This window comes from Heterodontus francisci, chromosome 6 (genome assembly GCF_036365525.1).
Source record: "Heterodontus francisci isolate sHetFra1 chromosome 6, sHetFra1.hap1, whole genome shotgun sequence".
Taxonomy (NCBI): domain Eukaryota; kingdom Metazoa; phylum Chordata; class Chondrichthyes; order Heterodontiformes; family Heterodontidae; genus Heterodontus; species Heterodontus francisci.
The window spans coordinates 79,369,334-79,390,477 of NC_090376.1; the positions used below are offsets into that span (position 1 = coordinate 79,369,334).

Consider the following 21,144-nt stretch of genomic DNA (forward strand, 5'->3'; position numbering starts at 1 on the left):
CTGAGGAGACACGAATGGTACTGAACACTGTGCACTCATCAGCGAATATCTCCACTTCTCACCTTATGATAGAAGGAAAGTCATTGATGAGTTTTCAGGTGGGATAGAGAGGGGGATAAAAAAAGGAAGGGGTGTAGAATTATTGGTTAGGGAATCAATAACAGCTGTGAGGAGGGATGATATGCTAAATGAATCATCAAATGAGGCCATATGGGTGGAGATCATGAATAAAAAAAAGGGGCAGCCACACTACAAGGAGTGTATCATAGACCCCCAAATAGTGAGGGAAAAAGAACAAATATGTAAGCAAATATCTGAGTGCAAAAACTATAGGGCAATAATAGTTGGGGATTTCAACTACCCTAATATCAACTGGATACAAATAGTGTGAAGGGCACAGAGGGCTCAAAATTCTTGAATTGCATTCAAGAGAACTTTTTTAGCCAGCATGTAACAAGCCCGACGAGAGGGGGTGCAATTCTAGATTTAATCTTCGGTAATGAAGCTGGGCAAGTGCCTGAAGTTGCAGTGGGTGACCATTTTGGAGATAGTGACCATAATACAGTTAGTTTTAACATAATCATAGAAAAGGACAAAGATAAAATAGGAGTAAAAGTTCTAAGTTGGGAGAAGGCAGATTTTACGAAACTGAGAAGTGATCTGGCGAAAGTAGACTGGATACAGCTACTTGAAGGAAAATCAGTGGCAAACCAATGGGAGGCATTCAAAAGCAAGATTCTACAGGCACAGTGTAGGCACGTCCCCACAAAGATAAAAGGTGTTGCGGACAAATCTAGAGCCCCCTGGTTATCGGGAAGCTTACAGGGATAAGTTAAAGCAGAAAAAGAAAGCTTTTGACGATCACAAAAAACTTAATACTTTAGAAAGCCTAGAGGAGTATAGAAAGTGCAGCGGTGAAGTAAAAGGGAAATTAGAAGGCAAAGAGAAGACATGAAAAATTATTAGCAGGTAAAATCAAGGAAAACCCAAAGATGTTTTACCAGTACATTAAGAGCAAGAGGAAAACTAAGGAAAGGGCAGGGCTTATCAGAGATGTACACGGGAACTTACACATGGATGCAGATGATGTGGGCAGTGTTCTTAATGAGTTTCTTTGTTTCTGTCTTCACAAAGGAGAGGGATGATGCAGACATTGTAGTAAAAGAGGAGTGTAAAATATTAGATACGATAAGCATAATGAGAGAGGAAGTACTAGAGGGTCAGATATCCTTGAAAGTGGATAAATTTCCAGGGCCAGATGGATTGCATCCCAGGTTGTTAAAGAAAGCCAGGGAGGAAATAGCGGATGAGCTGAGGATCATCTTCAAATCCTCACTGGATGCGGGCGCGGTGCCAGAGATTTGGAGGTCTGTGAACGTTGTACCATTGTTTAAAAAGGGTGCGAGGGATAAGCCAAATAATTATAGTCAGTCTGACCTCGGTGGTGGGTAAATTAATAGAATCAATTCTGAGGGACAGGATATACTGCCACTTAGAAAGGCACGGATTAATCAGGAATAGTCAGCATGCATTTATTAAGGGAAGGTCATGCCTTACTAACTTGATTGAGTTTTTTGAAGACGTAACAAGGAGGATTGATGAAGGGAGTGCAGTGGATGTGGTCTACATGGATTTTAGTAAGGCATTTGACAAGGCCCCGCATGGCAGATTTGTCAGAAAAATGAAAGGCTGTGGGATACAGGGGAATGTGGCAGGTTGGATCCAAAATTGGCTCAGTGACGGAAAGCAAAGGGTAGTAGTCAACAGATGTTTCTGCGAATGGAAAGCGGTTTCTAGTGGCGTTCTACAGGGCTTAGTGTTGGGACCCTTGCTGTTTTTGGTGTATATTAATGATTTGGACTTAAATGTGGGAGGGGAAATTTGCTGATGACACAAAAATTGGCCATCAGTTAATAGTGAAGAGGATAGCCATAGACTCCAGAATGACATCAATGATTTGGTTGAGTAGGTGGAAAAGTGGCAAATGGAATTCAATCCAGAGGAGTGTGAGGTAATGCATTTGGGAAAGGCAAATAAAGCAAGGGAATACACAATAAATAGGAGGATTTTGAGAGGGGTAGAAGAAGTGAGAGACCATGGAGTGCATGTCCACAGGTCCCTGAAGGTGGCAGGACAGGTAAATAGAGTGGCAGGACAAGTAGATAGAGTGGTGAAGAAGACATATGGAATGCTTTCCTTTAATGGCCGAGGTATAGAATACAAAAGCAGGGGTGCAATGCTGGAACTGTATAAAATACTGGTTAGGCCACAGCTGGAGTATTGTGTACAGTTCTGGTCAACACATTACAGAAAGGACATAATTGCTCTGGAGAGAGTACAGAGGAGATTTACAAGAATGCTGCCAGGGCTTGAAAGTTGCAGCTATGAGGAAAGATTGGATCGGCTAGGGTTGTTTTCATTACAATAGAGGAGGCTGAGGGATGACTTAATTGAGGTGTATAAAATTATGAGGGGCCTAGATAGAATAGACAGGAAGGACCTGTTTTCCCTAGCGGAGAGGTTGATTACCAGGGGGCACAGATTTAAGATGATTGGTAGAAGGATTAGAGGGGAAATGAGGAAAAACTTTTTCCCCCAAAGGCTGGTGGGTGTCTGGAATTCACTGCCAGGAATGGTGGTGGAGGCAGAAACCCTCAACTCATTTAAAAGGTACCTGAACATGCACCTGAAATGCTGTAACCTGCAAGGCTATGGACCAGGTGCTGGAAGGTGGGATCAGATTGGGCGGCTAGATTTTTCAGCTGGCACAGACATGATGGGCTGAATGGCCTCCTTCTGTGCCGTAAAGTTTATGTGGTTCTAAGCAGCTGAAGATCGTTGGGCCTAGGACATTACCCTGAGGATATCCTGCAAGGATGTCCTGGGGCCTAGATGTTTGGCCTCCAACAACCACAACCATTTTCCTTTGTGCTAAGTATAACTCCAACCAGTCGAGAATTCCCCCCCCCCCCCCCCCCCGCGCAGATTCCCATTGACCAATTTTGCTAGGGCTCCTCGATGCCATATTCAGTCAAATACTGCCTTGATGTCAAGGGCAGTCACTCTCAGCTCACCTCTTGAATTCAGCTCTTTTGTCCATGTTTGGACCAAGTCTGTAATGAGGTCTGAAGCTGAGTGGCCCTGGCAGAACCAAACTGAGCATTAGTGAGTAGGTTATTGCCATGTAAATGCCACTTAATAGCACTGTTGATGACACCTGCCATCACTTGCTGATGATTGAGAGTAGAATCAATGAGGTGTTAATTGGCCAGATTGGATTTGTCCTGCTTTTTGTGGACAGGACATTCATAGGCAATTTTCCACATTGTCGGGTAGATGCCAGTGTCTTAGCTGTAACGGAACAGCATGACTAGAGGCGCAGCTAGTTCTGGAGCACATGTCTTTAGTACTACTGCTGGGATGTTGTGAGGGCCCATAGACTTTGCTGTATCCAATGCTTTCAGCTGTTTCTTGATATCACGTGCAGTGAATCAAACTGGCTGAAGATTGGCTTTGGGGAATCGGGAGGGGAGTTACTTGCTGCAGAATTCCCAGCCTCTGACCTGCTCTTGTAGCCACAGTATTTATATGGCTGGTCCAGTTAAGTTTCTGGTCAATGATAAACCCCAGGATGTTGATGGTGGAGGATTCAGCGATGGTAATCCCATTGAATGTCAAGGGGAGATGGTTGGATTCTCTCTTGTTGGAGATGGTCATTGCCTGGCAATTGTGTAGTGCGAATGTCACAGTGATGTTGGGGAGTGCATGAGGAGGCAGAGATGGATCATCCACGGCACTTCTGAGTGAAGATGGTTGCAAATACTTCAGCCTTGTCTTTTGTACTGAGGTGCTGAGTTCTCCCATCATTGAGAATGGGATTGTTTGTAGAGGCTACTCTTCTGGTTCTTTCCAGTTAATTGTGTAATAGACAGATTTCTAGTCTCAGGGAATCAAGGGATATGGCAAGTGGGCAGGAAAGTAGAACTGAAGTCTAAGATCAGCCATTATCGTTTTGAATGGCGGAGCAGGCTCGATGGACCATATGGTCTACTCCTGCTCCTATTATTTGTGCTCTTGTGGAGTTGGAGCAGTGATCAGTCATGTAATCGATGATGGCTAAGAGAAGACTATTTCATTTGCATTTCCTACCCTAATCAAGAGTGAACGTAACTATGCACAGATAGAAAAGGAAGCGCTTGGAATCATCTTTGGAATTAAAAAGTTTCACCAGTTTTTGTTGGCTAGAAACTTTACACTAGTAACAGATCATAAACTCTAATAGCTATTCTGGGACCAAAGTCTGCAATACGGACAATGGCACGGTCAAGGTTGCAGCGGTGAACTGCACTTCTCTCACAGTATGACTACAACATCGAATTTCGCAGTTCAAAGGAGAATGCTATCGCTGACCCACTGTCACATTTGCCACATGAAGACTCAGAAGTTGGCTGAGTTGTAGATGATGACTTTCCAATCACTAACTGAAATTGCAGCTGAATCTCAGGACTCAATGTTGAAAAGAGTGTACGAACAGACATAATTTGACCAGTGTACAGTTTTGGAACTGAAACCATTTCACAATTGTCACGATGAGTTGTCATGTGAACAGGGTTGAATTAAGTGGGGTCATAGAGCTGTAGTAGTTAGTTCTCTGAGAGATACGATTTTGGCAGAACTCCATACTGAACACACAGGAATAGTCAGTATGAAATCCATAGCTAGAAGTTTTTTGCTTGGTCTAGCCAGTGATGTGGAATCATTAGTTAGAAGATATACTATCTGCCAAACCTGTAGAAATAAGCCGCCAAAAACTCCTTTGTAATCGTGGTCATAGTCGAATCAACCATTTCAAAGAGTCCATGTGGATCACATGTGTCGCACTCATGAAAGGGACAGTTATGAACTAAAGTGAAGTAGAATAATTATGAACTGTAAAAATGAACTGATGAACTAAACTCCAAAAAATGGACATACTTTTGCTGCAGACTTCGCTGAAAGACAGAACAGAAAGCCAGCCAGCCAGGAAGCAGAAGGTCCATTCCGGCCAAGACGACATTGCCTGCAACATCTTCAAAACTACAGAGGCAGAGACACTGCAAGGTAACCTTGAAAACTCCCCACCTGAGAAATTGCAGCAGGCTTCTCGCCGTCAAATCTTAACTAGAGGAGTCTGCAATACTTCAGTGAACCAAGAAAAGGAACACCAAGCCTGCACCTGGTTAAAAATTTCCTCCCGGAAAACCAAGAAGGTTTCAAAATGAACTCCTTTTACAACAATTGGACTTAAATGCATGCTATCCGCTAATCTCTACCTTTTCTTGTGTGTGTGCATGTGTGAATGGATGAGGTTGCGAATATTTTCAGGTATTTAATAAATTAATTATTTACCTTTCTTTTAATCCTACAAGAAAACCTGTCGTTCTTCTGTTTATTTGACCACTAAAACACTCAGGGACTAAAACAATATTTTTTATAAACATTGTCTATGGTCAGATGAAAAGCGGAAGTCATCCACGCCATCTCCCCCTAGTCCGTCACACATGATACTGGCAAGGGATGAACCAAAAGATGAGCATGATCCACTTGATCATGAGCTCATGTCAGAGTTTGAAACAGTTCAGAATTCAGTGTCTGAAGTACCAATTTTTGAGAAAGAAACAAGATCTTCTCAAGGTTCTGAACCTAAACCAAGCAGTCCAAAACCTGACCACACCAAAATCTGTAAGGAGATCAGAAAGACTTTTTAAACCTGTTATTGAACTTGATTTGTAAACATAGTTCATTGTAGAGAAAAATATTTTTCTTTTGAAAGGGGAAGCTGTGTAATGTAGTTGTATAATATGCTAATAACATGACATCATGACATAAATAAACACTTCCTTGAACTAAAATAAAAAGAAGAAATACTGGAAATACTCAGCAGGTCTGGCAGCATCTGTAGAGAGAGAAGCAGAGTTAACTTTCAGGGCAGTATCCTTTCATCAGAACTGGCAAAGGTTAGAAATGTAATAGGTTTTAAGCAAATAAAGCAGGGGTGGGGCAAGAGATAACAAAAGGGAAGACATTGATCGGACAAGGTCACAGAGACTAACTGACCAGAAAGTCATGGAGCAAAGGCAAATGGTATGTTAATGGTGTTCTGAAAAACAAAATGTTAGTGCAGCCTTGGCCCAAAGCGCCAACATGAAAAAAAGAGTGGGCAGGCACATGGCAAAAAAAATGAATCAAACTCGAAAAAAACCCCTGAAGTTATTGAACTCAATGTTCAGTCTGGCAGGCTGTAGCATGCCTAATCGGTAAATGAGCTGCTGTTCCTCGAGCTTGCGTTGATGTTCACTGGAACTCTGCAGCAAGCCCAGGATGTGGGCATGAGAGCAGGGGGTGTGTTGAAATGGCCAGCAACTGGAAATTCGGGGTTATGCTTTCGAACTGAGCAAAAGTGTTCACAAAGTGGTCACCCAATCTGCATTTGGTATCCCCAATGTAGAGGAGACCACATTGTGAGCAGCGAATACAGTATACTAAATAGAAAGTACAAGTAAATCGCTGCTTCACCTGAAAGGAGTGTTTGGAGCCTTGGATAGTGAGGAGACAGGAGGTAAAAGTGCAGGTAATACACCTCCTGCGATTGCATGGGAAGAGGACAAGGTGTTGGGGTTAATGGAGGAGTGGACTAGGGTGTCGCGGAGGGAACGATTCCTTCGGAATACTTCCTTGAATGACCCTTGCTTGGTGTATATCTTGTCTGTTGTGCCACCCAAATATATCACACTAATAAAAAAGTGTTCTAAGATAATGAAAAAAATGCAGGATCGCTTTTAATGCCTTTGATTCTTTACTGAAGTGGTTGCAACCGTGTTTTTTTTATTCCTGGAGACTCCAGGGCAATCCTGGGGCATTGATAAGCTTTGGGATTTAGCAGTCCTCAAATGAAATGCACATTCTATTTATAAATTTAATATATAATCGATACAGATTGCAATACAAAACGCTGCAGAAGTACCAAATAAACCAAACCTTTTTTTAAAGAAGCATGCCCGAACCACTTCCGAAATGGCAACTACACCACTGGCTTCAACAGTCATTCATGGCATCAACAATATACAGTTTTCTTACCTGTTACTTCCTGTTACCTACTGTCCAACAGTAAGACGGATTTAAATCTATATTTAGGAAAGACAACGATGTTGACAAATTTTATTTTGAGTCTTGGCAGCCCTACCCCACCTTTTGCTTTGGTTGCTCAAGGCTCCCCTCCAGTGACAGTGTTCTGCCAACAGAAGTCGCTGTCGGCCGCAGTCCAGAATTTTCTTTGCGATTAAAATTTGGTTGGTTGCGATTGTTCGACCAATCCAGGGGTGCATCCTTGCGTTGCCCATGGTTACGGCTTCAGGTCCAGATCCAAACAAGAGGCTCGACCCAAAGTGAAGGCTGCTTGGGGTTCCTCCATCTTATCCTTATCACCAGGTAGGTGTGTTGCTGCTCTTTCCGCAGTTAATACGGGTAACGATTGGCATCCTGGCAGTTAGCGCCCCAGGACAAATTCTTATTCTTCGAGGCCTTCATTCAATTAATTGTCAACTTTGACCTTGTGAGAGCAAGTGATTTTTCCCCCCGAAATAAAAGCAAAATAAAAGCAGATGCTGGAAATCTGGAAAAAAAACAAGAAATACTCAGCAGGTTCGGCAGCATCTGTGGAGAGAGAAACAAAGTTAACGTTTCAGGTCAGTGACCTTTCATCAGAACTGCCTTTCCTGCCAATGAGTTTTCCTGGTCCGGTTCTTCTAATCCCCTTAAATGGGATAATAGTAGAAAGCTTTTCTGTAATTAAAGCAGAAAATGCCTCAGTAGGTCTGGGGCTATCTGTGGAGAGAGAAACAGAGTTAACGGCTGGAATTTCATGCCCCCCCCCCCAAAAGAGCCAGCTGGTGGCGGGGGAGGGCATAAAATGGAGTGGGAGGCGCGGGGGCCCTTCCTGACATGCTGCCCTTTCCACTGCTATTTTACACGGGAAGACAGCGGCGGGAAACGGCCACCAGCCACCACATGGATTTTACCGTTGACAGGCAGGCGGCCCAGGCCTCAGAAAAGCCACCTGACTAAATTAGGTGGCTTTCTGACAGCCTGGGGGGCCCTCCTGATCGGGCACCCTGTGCCCAATGGGGGCCCCCCCTGTTGCCCCAACTACCCCCAACATGGCCCATGCCCTCCCCAATCAACCCCACTTGCCTCGCCAGCGCCTGACCGAACACCCATGGTGAGGATCCGAAAACCTACCTTTTTCCGGGGCTGTCCTTCCTCTTCATATGGATCTGGGTTGCAGCCCCAGTGGTGGCCACCGCTCCCAGCACTGCTGGGACTAAGAACTGCTGGCCTGCTGATTGGCCGACAGCTCCATTAAGCGGGATTTCCTGCCTAAGACTAATTAACAGCCTGTGGGGACCATAAAATCTTGACTGATCCCCAGGCCCGGCGGAGGTGGGATTACCACCGACTTTTCGGTCGGTTGGATGGCCCCCGTCCGCCATATGAAAAATTCCAGACAACGTTTCAAGTTGATGACCTTCGTCAGATCTGGAAAAAGTTAGAGTTTGTTAGCGGGAATGAATCTGAAAAAATCACTCGACACTCGGGTCTGCTCCAAATGTCAAACAGTTTATTGGATTATGCCGGCGGGGAGCAGGTCACTGGGCAATCCAGATTCCTCTCCACCTGAACAAATGAAAATCAGCAATACTTATACCGTGTCAAACAGTTACTTAGCCCATCCTGGCTGGACACGGTCCAATCATAGTGATTATAGATTACATACATTGATTAGTGGAAGCAATGAAATTGGTCACCAGGCGTTGGGGGACTGCGTGACCAGCTGATGGACAGCTAGGGGGTTACTCATGATGTCTTCCAAACCCCCTTATCTACCGTCCTTAGGTCTTATGTATACATAACATTTTGTCTTAACTTTGTTACAGGCAGGTATCTTTGTCAGCATTCCATAAGGGCATCTGCTGGAGGCTGCTTGATTAGAGATATTCCGCTGAATGAGCCTTTTTCTGTGTGAATCAGCCCTTATAAGGAATGTAGTCAAGTTAGTTAGCTAAAGCCCATGGTGCCTTGCAAACATTTCATTGCTAGCCAGAATTATATGTTGTTGGTTATTTGTATAATATGTATTGCAGGTGCCTCAGCCCTGGGAATGCACTTCAACAGAGATGTAACAGGTTTTAAGCAAATGCAGAGGCAGGGAGAGGGAGGAACAAAACATAATGTCAGTGATAGGGTGGAAGGCAGGAGCGATTAAATCACAAAAGGGATGATGGTGCAAGGCAAAAGAGGGTAGTAATGAACCAAATAAAGCAACAAAGGAGCAGTCTAGAGGTGTAAATAGGAAAGCAGAATTATCACCAACCGTTGCTGTCTAAAAACAAAACAAAGAAAAACACTAGATAAACAAAAAAGAGTATATAAAGAAAGATGTATCTTTAAAAATGAGTCAAAGGTTAGGATCTGAAATTGTTGAACTCAGTGTTGAGTCTGGAAGGTTGTAAAGTGCCTAATTGAAAGATAAGGTGCTGTAGTTGGTGATGTAGTGGAAATGTAACTGAACTAGTAATCCAGAGGGCCAGGCTAATGCCATTGGGACACGGGTTCAAATCCCATCACGGCAGCTAGTGGAATTTAAAATTCAATTAATTAATAATATTCTGGAATTGAAAGCTCATCTCAGTAACAGTTTCAAGGCACCATCATCGATTGGGAAGGAAGTCTGCCATTCTTACCTGGTCTGGCCTACATGTGACTCCAAACCCACAGCAATGTTGTTGACTCTTAACTGTCCTCTGAAATGGCCTAGTAAGCCACTCAGTTGCCAAGGGCAATTGGGGATGGACAACAAATGCTGGCCTTGCCAACGATGCCAACATTCCATGAAAGAATATAAAAAAACCTCAAGCTTACGTTGAGCTTCATTGGAACAGTTTAGGGGACAGAGAGATCAGAGTGGAATTGGAGGTGGAGAATTAAAATGACAGCTTGCTACCTTTGTTTTTTAATTCTTGCCATTGCTCCTTTTTTTTTTTACCCCTACCTTTGCCCAGCTGATGTTTTGTGTATGTTGACTCATTACCTGCCTCAACTGCATTCCAGGTCCAGTAACTTTGAAAGAATGCATTGTGATGGTGACACCCTTTCCACTGAACTATTATAATAACAATGTTAAGTCGTTCAAAAATCAAAGTTGGCAGAGCAACAAGAATTGCTTGTGTTCCAATCTCTATACCTTTAGTGGGCTGCAGAAGGATTTGTAGGTGTGTCACATGTATTGCACCTACAATGGCTTTGTTCTACAGTTCTACGGCAAGTCAAAGCCATTACAACAAAGTTGTGATGGTTAAATATTGCCAACAGCTTGGAAAAACTGGCCAACATTTTCAAAAAAGCTGACAATTCAAAAAGACATACAATACTTAATAGACTAAGTGAATAGGCAGAACTGTGGCAAATGGATTTCAATGTAGGCAAATGAGAGATCATTTTCTTTGGATCTAAAATAGATAGAATGGAGTACTTTGTAAATGATGAAGTGATGTCACAGCTATACAAAGCCCTAGTTAGACCACACCTGGAGTACTGTGAGCAGTATTGGGCACCACACCTAGGGAAGGATATACTAACCTTGGAGGAAGTGCAGCGTAGATTTACCAGAATGATCCCTGGACTCGAAGAGGTAAATTACAAGGTTACACAATGTTTTCAAGAAGTTAAAGAGAACAGATAGGGTAGAGAGAAATTATCTGTGCTGGTTGGGAAGACTAGGACTGGGGGCATAGTCTAAAACTTAGAGCCAGACTTTTCAGGAGTAAAGTTAGGAAACATCTCTACCTGCTCTTTTCCCCAAACCCTTGTTATTTTTAAAATATTTATCCACTTTCCTTTTAAAAGCTGCAATGGATCCTGCTTCTATGGCTGTTTTTGTCAAACACTTTAAAAAAAATTGTCCTAACCTCACTTTTCATTTGGTGATTTTCTTAAATTTATGTCCTCTAGTTGTTCACTCACGGACCAATAGAAATAGTTTTCCCTGATTTATCTTATCAAGTCCTCTCTTAAATTTGAATGCCTCTATCAGACTTTCCTTGTTCTAATGAAAAGAGCCCAAGTTCTCCAGTTTCTCAGAACAGAAGCCCCTCATTTTCTGGTATCATTTAAGTGATTTTCTCTGCAACCTCTTCATGATTCTGATATCTTTAGATTAATCAGAGAACTTTGGGTATTTCTGTATATTATATGAATCCTGACCAGCATGGTTATGCTATTAATATTTGAGAAAGGCATTGGTTGTTAACAATTCAGAAATCCAGCAGCAACTTTTCAAAATAAGACTAAAAAGCAACCAGCTTTTTACCTGTGCCAACACAATAGGTTGCAAAGCCACAGCACCAATGATAAAGACAATTATGCTTTCTCTATTAGGCTCTAATTTTATTTTCTTATGCAACATATGTCAGTGGCACCTCCAATGTAAATTGAAAGATAATAATTTGAATGCTGGTAAATATAAAAATATAAGGTAATTGCGAAAACTGAATGAAAATGAGCATTCCAGAAAGGGCTATGCTAATGAATTTATTTGTGCGAAAAAGGTAAACAAAGTAGTTTCCACTGAACTATGAAGTTACCCTTAAGGGTTTTCAACCCCCTTTGAGTCTTGTAAGTGCCATTTAGGTTGACCAAGTCATCAAACAAAATCAAATTAACAACAGTGCCCCGTTTCTTTAACCTATTTGGCAACCTCAAGTACAGAGAATGAAATGGGCTGGGAGATAGTTGAATACATTGAACACCACTGAAATGTTATGGACGCTATTTATCCTGAGGTTACTATTAGATCGGTGCATCATGGGGTAATCTTGGTATAGCACATAAATTTTTAATTCTCGCAAATTTCTACATGCAAGCGCAGACAGGTGAGCAGTGGCCCAGGTTTCGCAGTCAGCGGCAAAGGAACAGCGCTCACCGTTCGTCTTGCTGACAGTGGCCACAGGGATTCTGTGGGCTTCTCCGTAAAGATTTACTCTAACCCACCATGTTTTCCAGCACACTATAGGGGATCGGTAGCATCTGTAAGCAAGAAACAGTGAGGCTCTTCAACCAATCGGATTGAAGAATTGTCATTGAGGCACGCAGAGTCCAAATCAGGAAATACAAATTAGATTTAAATTTTAAAAAGTGAAATTAAAAATTGGGAAATACAGATGGGATTAAGGGAGAGGGATAAAAGAGACAGGAAAAAGTAAACATAAAACATACTTTTTAGAAATCTCCAACCCTAATTTTCTTGTAAGGGAATGAGACTCCACAGTTGTAAAATTAATTTTTCTGGGCCAGATAGATTATTCAGTAATTATCACTTAACTCCTGAATGCACCAGCCTTAAACTTTTCAGCTGTTTTTAGTGCAGAACTAGTAAGGACATGCAGCAAGGTCACTCCTTTGCAGTCATTTCAATGCCGAGTCTATCGACGAGGATTGCAATGGCGCACCCGTTGGAGGAGCAGGGTGCCTCTGACAGCCACTTCCGGATTTTTGCATTCAGCTGCGCATGCGAGTACACCAGAAGTTGGGGTACTGTCCAATTTATCCCTTAATAACAATGAGCTCTGATACCCTCATTGCTATCACCATAAAATCCAGGTCAGTGTGTCTGAAGTGATAATGTCCGTGCCAAACGCAGATGGTTGGCACCTATGTGGTAATGCATCATGTCTATCTTGACTGCATAAATGTTTGTAGTGAGTAACACTGGGCTTGATTCCATAAGAAAGTGCAAAGGCCAATAAAGCACCAGCAATTTTTTAAAAAGCACCATTTCACTCTCACACTTAATGAAAACATCTAAAATGTTCAATTATATCATTGCTTTGTAACATAATTAAAATGTATCAAAATAATTGAGTTGGTTGAACTTCATAAAACATGGACCAAAATGTGATTGGGACATTTCAGAATAGATCTGTTCACATTTAATTATGTCATTAGTTTGTTGTTTAAAAGTCTGGGCCTGAATTCAAGATTTTGTATGACTTTCAAATAAACCCAACCAATAATTCATCTCTGTAATTCTTTTTGAAAATTTAGGAGATTAATTTCTCTTAACTAAGCATTGTTTAGAATCTCCATTCACAACTCACTGTGTCGACTGAAATCAGAATAGTAAAAATTCCAACCTCCAAAAGGATCACATGGAGTGCAGCAATTTTGTTAGACTTAAACTGACTGCAAAGTAGTAGTGATCACCAGAATTGCTACGTCAGTGTCAAAAATACATTGCTCTGCCAGCACCTATTTATTAAATGTTTGATCTCATACTGTTTTCACATTGATTATTGTCGGATGTCAGATGCTGACAGTTTAGCCCTACACAGGATTTCTCCAACTGTGACATTTAAACATAAAATCCACTGAACCATTAAGTTACCTACCAATATACTGAAGGTCTCCAGTCCTCTCTGTAAACTAAAGTACAATGAGCTGCAAGACTGTTGTATACATTGTACAAAAATGGCTCATTTACTGAGGATACTATTATGCTGGTATGTTGTGAGGCGTTGGAATGTTTATTTTTCTTTATTCTTTCACAGGATGTGTGAGTCACTGGCTAGGCCAGCATTTATTGCCCATCCCTAATTGCCTTTCAGAAGGTGTTGGTGAGCGCCTTCTTGAACTGCTGCAGTCAATGTGGTGTAGATACTCCCACAGTGCTATTATGAAGGAAGTTCCAGGATTTTGACCCAGTGACAGTGAAAGAATGGCGGTATAGTTCTAAGTCAGGATGGTGTATAGCTTGGAGGGGAACTTGCAGGTGGTGGTATTCCCACACATCTTCTGCCCTTGTCCTTCTAAGTGGTCGAGGTCGAAGGTTTGGAAGGTGCCGTTGAAGGAACCTTGGTGAGTTGCTGCAGCGCATTTTGCAGATGGTACACACTGCTGCAACTGTGCATAGATGTTGAGTCCCATGCATTTCCAGGTCCAGACTGTTATGAATGTTGGACTTTGTAACATATGTATTTTTAAAGTTTAAGATGGAGTCTGAGAAGTCAGGTGACCTCACATCTGTTCTGCTTCAGAACAAAACAGAGATCTTGGTTACCAGGACAACAGAGAACACAAAGACTTTTTGAAAAACAGAGACTGCAAGGGCGTAACACCTGAAGAACAATGGGTTTTACCCTCCCAGACTTTCGGATTATAAAAAGGAGTCATTGATTCTCAGGATGCAAATATACCAGACAGCTGTTAACACCTGGGAACATTGGGAGGTCCAGATGGCTCTGTGGAAACAAGATTTCTGGACTTTGCATATTCGAAAAGGACAAAGAGCTATTGACTTGTGATTCCAGATCAATTTAACATTTTCTGAAGGCAGACAGGCTGTACAGAAGACCAGTGGTGGCAGCCTCGGAGCAGGCTGTAAGAAAGGAAGTCCACCAGTGGTAGCAGCCTTGAGAGAGAGGAAACACCTGCTCTTGGAAGCCTGATACAGTGAAAGGCTGCGAATATCTGAACCTGTTTTGAAAGTTGATGTTTGCGGAGAAGTAAAAGCCCCAACAGGATCTCCAGGAATCCCCTTATTCACGGACTTCCAGATTGAAAATGCTCAGAGAAGTGAGTGAAGAGGACATTGATTTCAAAAAGGTCTGGGAGATCCAACCCATTGCAACTGAGAGGAGATTAGGACTTTTAACTGCAAAGATTTTGCCATCAAAGAGAAATGTGTAACGTATAAGTGTGGTGTGAGGTTTTCAAGTATTTTAATAAGTAAAGAAAATACTTTTCTTGGTAATTTGGGTTATTAGCTACTTATAGAGTAGTATTTAGTTAATGGGGATTTCTTTTAGCTTAGTTGTTATAAAAGAAGTCTTAAAATGTGAAATCTTGCTGTGTAATCCTTTAGATTGGTATGGGGGCTCATACCTTGCATTTTAACGTTAACGATCTCACTGAAGTCGTAACAAGACACTGCTCATACCCGCAAAATGTGTTGGTATCTCGGAGGCTACATTTGGTTCTGGAAATTATATAAATGGTAGTCATGACCATGACAAAAGATCTAATTGGCACTGTTTAATTTCTGTTCTTCAAATACTCCCATCAAAAGAGTAATCTGACATTTATCCATATATACAAAAATACAAAGTTGACTGGCAGGTAAAGACTAGCTGGTTTATCAAGCCTGCATCACATCTCATGATGACTGGAACATCATGACTAAACATATCTATATAGATATACATAACTGAATTTCCTCTGCCACTTTGTGGGGAATGCCTCGCCTTCCTCTTTGCTCACCTGAGATCAGGAACTTGCTGTGTGCATAATTATGAACATAAATCAACTTGGTAGTTCAACGACTGCATCATTCTTCCTCTGCTTTTCTTATACCTTTTCCTTTTTTATTGTCTGTTTATCTTGTTGGCCTTTCATATTCCATTTTCTACATTGCATATTCCACTCTGATTCCTGCCTTTTGACTTTTTCTGCATTTTGCTTTGGCTTATTTAACTTGATTTTTTTGGGTTTTTTGTGCATTCTTTTGGAAGCTCATGCTTTTGCCTATCTTTGATTTTCACTTGAGGGAGGGGGAGGAATTGGACCTTGTTTTTGCTCATTTTTCAGGCAGAAAATGGGGCCAGAAATGACCAAGTTAGCAGCTCAGTGTCACATTCCTGAATGGTGAGGAAAACCATCCAATATCATATTGGTTTAGGCTCTCTTTAAACTTCTCTGGTGGACACCTGAAACAAACAGTAGCCTAATCAAAATATGGTAATATTGCACTTGATTCAGGATGCTTTTGTGAAATAGGAGTCTGGAAGCAGCTTATTCATCACTTCTTAACCCCACCTAGCAAAACATGACACTAACAATCAGGAAGGAGGGTGCAGTGGCGATGTTTAATGAGACGTTTCCCTCCCTTAACCATTAGATTAGGCTTTATAGGCTACATCTGGGCCAGTTTTTTTTGGCTATCCTTTTTTTTTGCTGTTCACTAGTTTTGGAAGGAGTTCTGAGAGATTCTACAGTCTTCTTTAGGATTTCAGCACTCTCTTGGAAGATTGCCTGTGCAACTGCCAAAAGAGGAAGAAGAGCAGTAGCAGCAGGGAAGGTAGCACAGAGCTGGAGAGGCTGCTAGAAGAGGGTGCAGGAGGCATTGCAACTATCATAGGTCTTCAGGAACTATCATAGTGTAAATCTGAGTTCTTTTTGCCTTCAGTCTGGTTCAGTAAATATACCGAATCGGATGTGTAGGTAAAATCAATTACTTTATTTGCGCAGTCGCCAGCGGACTTACTCTGAGAACAGCGGCACTGACTCCACCAGAGTCTGTCGGGTCCCCCCCGCAGAGTAAGTGAAGTTTGTGATACAGGTACTACTGTTTATACATTAAGATTCATGCCACACCTCCTTGTTTAACCAATCAGTGCGGTACAATTCGACTTCACCCACATGGTGACATGCAGTACATCTGTTACTGAGGTTACAATACACTCCATTCTCAATACATACTTGTTACTAATAATATGTTGTTTTGTACCAGCAAGATAAAAGAAAGCGGGCAAGCAAGCTAATTAGCAAGAGCATAGGGATCATCAATAACCATGCTGGTCTCACTCCCTACATGGATCATTAGTTCTGTTTCTACCTTGTGACAAGTAATTGTGGAGCATCCTGCTATCTCTATTAGGTGTACATTCCTGAGTGTTTTGTGCAGTCTGCAGCTACAAGTAGTGGCAGCTCACGAAGATAAGAGGGGCCTAGCACTCCTTATCACTCACACAGGGATGGACATCATTTGATTCACAGGAGTCCATTTGTTCCAAACCACAGGGAGTCACACAATCAGGCCATAAAGAACAGATGTCCTTGCAATTACCAGTGTCGGCTAGTCTTTACAGTCTCACACGCTCTGCCTTTACTTTTAACTATTTCATTGTGGTTTCTGCCACTTAAAATCAAAGCTCAGCAAAGCTACTATTCCTAACTTGGCTATATTTCCCATTAAGCATAGTGCCATGCCTTTCTGCTCACTTCCACAATAGCTGAACATGACACAAGCACTATGTCAAGTGGATCTGCTTCAACTGGGAGGCAGTGATTGAACTGTATCATGTGATGAAGTAAGAACCAGGGTGTGTATAGCTCTGCCCATGATCGTGAAGGTCACAGTAGCTTTAAACTTTTATACATCTTGGTCACTCTAGACTCCATCATGGGACATCTACAAGCTTGGGCTAATAAGTGGCAAGTAACATTCGCGCCACACAAGTGCCAGGCAATGACCAACTCCAACAAGAGAGAATCTAACCATCTCCCCTTGACATTCAACAGCATTACCATCGCTGAATCCCCCACTATCAACATCCTAGGGGCTACCATTGACAAGAAACTGAACTGGAGTAGCCATATAAATACCGTGGCTAGAAGAGCAGGTCAGAGGCTAGGAATCCTGCGGCGAGTAACTCAGCTCCTGACTCCCCAAAGCCTGTCCACCATCTACAAGGCACAAGTTAGGAGTGTGATAGAATACTCTCCACTTGCCTGGATGGGTGCAGCTCCAACAACACTCAAGAAGCTCGACACCATCCAGGACAAAGCAGCCTGCTTGATTGGCACCCCATCTACAAACATTCACTCCCTCCATCACCGACGCACAGTGGCAGCAGTGTGTACCATCTACAAGATGCACTGCAGCAATGCATCAAGGCTCCTTAGACAGCACCTTCCAAACCCGCGACCTCTACCAAATAGAAGGACAAGGACAGCAAATTAATGGGAACACCACCACCTGCAAGTTCCCCTCCAAGTAACACACCATCCTGACTTGGAACTATATCGCCGTTCCTTCACTGTCGCTGGGTCAAAATCCTGGAACTCCTTTCCTAACAGCGCTGTGGGTATACCTACCCCAAATAGACTGCAGCGGTTCAAGAAGGCAGCTCACCACCACCTTTTCAAGGGCAATTAGGGATGGGCAATAAATGCTGGCCTGGCCAGCGTCGCCCACATCCCATGAATGAATTTTTAAAAAAATTAGTCAGTTTCTTGTGCACACTTCCATCAGACAGGTAACAGATGCACAATTTGCAAAGCAGTTAGAATTCAACACCTTTCTCCATGGAAGCTGCCTGGCAACATGAAACAGCCTAGGAATTCAACAGAATTGCTCAATATCCACAGGTGCGGTGGGTGTCATAGACTTCACCCACTGCTGTGCCTCAGCATGTGCATTGCTGTGCATGAGAAAAGAATGCAGGTCTGATGGGAGGCTCTGAAGCCCCTATCCTAGCTCTCCTTCAGGCTTTAAAAAACTGAAAAGATATCGGACTGCAGAACCAGGATGGCAGCAGTTTTAGCTCCCATCGAAGCTGTCTTCATGGGCTCCATCACAATGGGGTCCCCTGGAATGCTCGTAGATCTGATCACTTTTTTTCTATGGTTGGCTGCATTATCTCTCCTATGCGTGAAAACCTTCGATAAATGGAGCTGGACTTCTCCATGCTTTCCAACATTGTGCATAAACTTATTGGCAGGCAGGCCAGTACACGTAGATCCTTGTGTATTGCCATCAGTCTTATGTAGGCTGGGCCCTCAAACTCTTTATCTGTACCCTCTGCAGCAGGGCTAGAATGTGAGCTATCCCCCGATGGGCTGCTTCCTGTGCCTTCTTGCCTCCTGTCCTTCCTTCTGCGCACTAGTAATGGGTTTATCTCCCAGTGTAAGTCCCTCAATCTTATTCTCTGAGCTGCAAAGGGTGCCACTGTCTGAGATGGTGTCTGTAAAGTTAAGGTCAAGTGATACTTCATCTTTTATTTACCTTCTTCCTCTGCTCCCTCAAGGCCCTGTTGAGCTTTCAGACCCAAAATGTATCGAGGGATTAAGGTCGCCATTTAGTGACAAAGGTAAACAGAAGCTGATGTGTGGCTTGTCAAAGCAGCAATGTTTGGCCGTGCATTGTATGAGGAAATGATGGTAAGGTGCTCCAGTCCATCAAATCATGCCTTCTAATCTTGTTCGTTCCAATAGTTCTGACATGCCCTCTACCCACTATGTCTTTATCTATGTAATGATATGATCCACCAATGGGGCAATATATGGATGAACCCTGTCCCCCCTCCTGTTTTTACCTGCTCCCTTATATTACATGTCAGTTTAGCCTGCAAGAAAGAAAGTAGTATGTTAGTTGTGGCCTAAAATGTTATCTTAAAGATGTGCACGTCAGGGTTTGATAGACGGCACAGGTGTGAGGAGGTGAGGGAAATAATGCTGAGGACAGTAGTAGGTGCAGGGCGTTGCAGTAGCAGCAGAAGGAGGTGGAGTGAGGTGTGCTGCAGTGATTGGAAGAGGTTGATTGGGGAGGGAAAGATTGTGAGCAATGTTCCCTTTAAGTTGCACGGCCACGCAGGAACTTGAAAGTGTGCGCAGGCCATGCACAGTCAGCCCCTTTAAGTTACCGCTTGTGCACAGGCACATAAAAAAATTTAAAGGGGCCACACACTTAAACAAATCACCTGCACACTCCAAAAAAAATTAGAGGGTGCATTGGTTGTAAGTGGGAACAAAAAAAGAAAGATTTGCATTCATACAGTGCTGGGGATAAAGGGAGTGCAGGCCTCAGCAGAAAGTAATAAGTGATCTAAATTAGGAATCATACCCTGGGTGGGAAAAAGCAAACACTTAACAGAAGGAGTTCAGATGAAGGGACGGATAGTTAATGTATTTACTTTTGTATTTTTACACTTGCACTGCTTTACTGCTGGGCATTGCTTTATAGAGTAACACAAGTTTGCATTGTGAAAAAACTTACAAATGGACATTACTTTGAAAAATATTTATTACAGTAACTTCCATTTTGAAGTGAAAATGGCAAAGAAAAAGAAGGACAGCAAAGGAAGTAATGAAGATAAATTGACTTTGGCAGAAGCTTTTCTGAAATTTCGGTAAGTACATATATCTTCAAGTTGATAGTGTTATTTTAATTTGCAGCAGTCTTTATTTTTTGAATCAGACTCCATTTATGATCTTTTTGCCAATCCTTTTTTTTTTGTTCTTGCCATGCACTGTCCCTAGCTGGCCTGTTTTAACTCCCTCAATCACTTAACAGCTTCATACAGTATTCTTTCTTTTCTTTTGGGCCTCCTTATCTCGAGAGACAATGGATACGCGCCTGGAGGTGGTCAGTAGTTTGTGAAGCAGCGCCTGGAGTGGCTATAAAGGCCAATTCCACAGGTGCTGCAGAGAAATTTGTTTGTCGGGGCTGTTGCACAGTTGGCTCTCCCCTTGCGCCTCTGTCTTTTTTCCTGCCAACTACTAAGTCTCTTCGACTCGCCACATTTTAGCCCTGTCTTTATGGCTGCCTGCCAGCTCTGGCGAACGCTGGCAACTGACTCCCACGACTTGTGATCAATGTCACAGGATTTCACGTCGCGTTTGCAGACGTCTTTAAAGCGGAGACGTGGACGGCCGGTTGGTCTGATACCAGTGGCGAGCCCGCTGTACAATGTGTCTTTGGGGATTCTGCCATCTTCCATGCGGCTCACATGGCCAAGCCATCTCAAGCGCCGCTGACTCAGTAGTGTGTACAAGCTGGGGATGTTGGCCGCCTCGAGGACTTCTGTGTTGGAGATACGGTCCTGCCACCTGATACCAAGTATTCTCCGGTGGCAGCGAAGATGGAATGAATTGAGACGTCGCTCTTGGCTGGCATACGTTGTCCAGGCCTCGCTGCCATAGAGCAAGGTACTGAGGACACAGGCCTGATACACTCGGACTTTTGTGTTCCGTGTCAGTGCGCCATTTTCCCACACTCTCTTGGCCAGTCTGGACATAGCAGTGGAAGCCTTACCCATGCGCTTGTTGATTTCTGCATCTAGAGACAGGTTACTGGTGATAGTTGAGCCTAGGTAGGTGAACTCTTGAACCACTTCCAGAGCGTGGTCGCCAATATTGATGGATGGAGCATTTCTGACATCCTGCCCCATGATGTTCGTTTTCTTGAGGCTGATGGTTAGGCCAAATTCATTGCAGGCAGCCGCAAACCTGTCGATGAGACTCTGCAGGCACTCTTCAGTGTGAGATGTTAAAGCA

General features: G+C 42.9%; 1 protein-coding gene across 3 annotated transcripts in view; it reads left to right on the plus strand.

The window, feature by feature from the left end:
• The first annotated feature begins 7,387 nt into the window (after positions 1-7,387).
• The window catches only part of ccdc83 (coiled-coil domain containing 83), a 107,145-nt gene continuing 93,388 nt past the window's right edge, over positions 7,388-21,144 (plus strand). Inside the window, exons 1-2 of one of the 3 annotated variants that reach the window (XM_068032882.1) lie at positions 7,388-7,467; positions 19,899-19,997. In XM_068032882.1, the coding sequence (XP_067888983.1) occupies positions 19,921-19,997 (77 nt within the window). In that variant the 5' untranslated portion in view covers positions 7,388-7,467; positions 19,899-19,920. Of the gene's footprint in view, positions 7,472-18,951; positions 19,030-19,898; positions 19,998-21,144 lie in introns of those variants that run through there. The other 2 variants (XM_068032884.1, XM_068032885.1) reach the window with 2 other exon arrangements.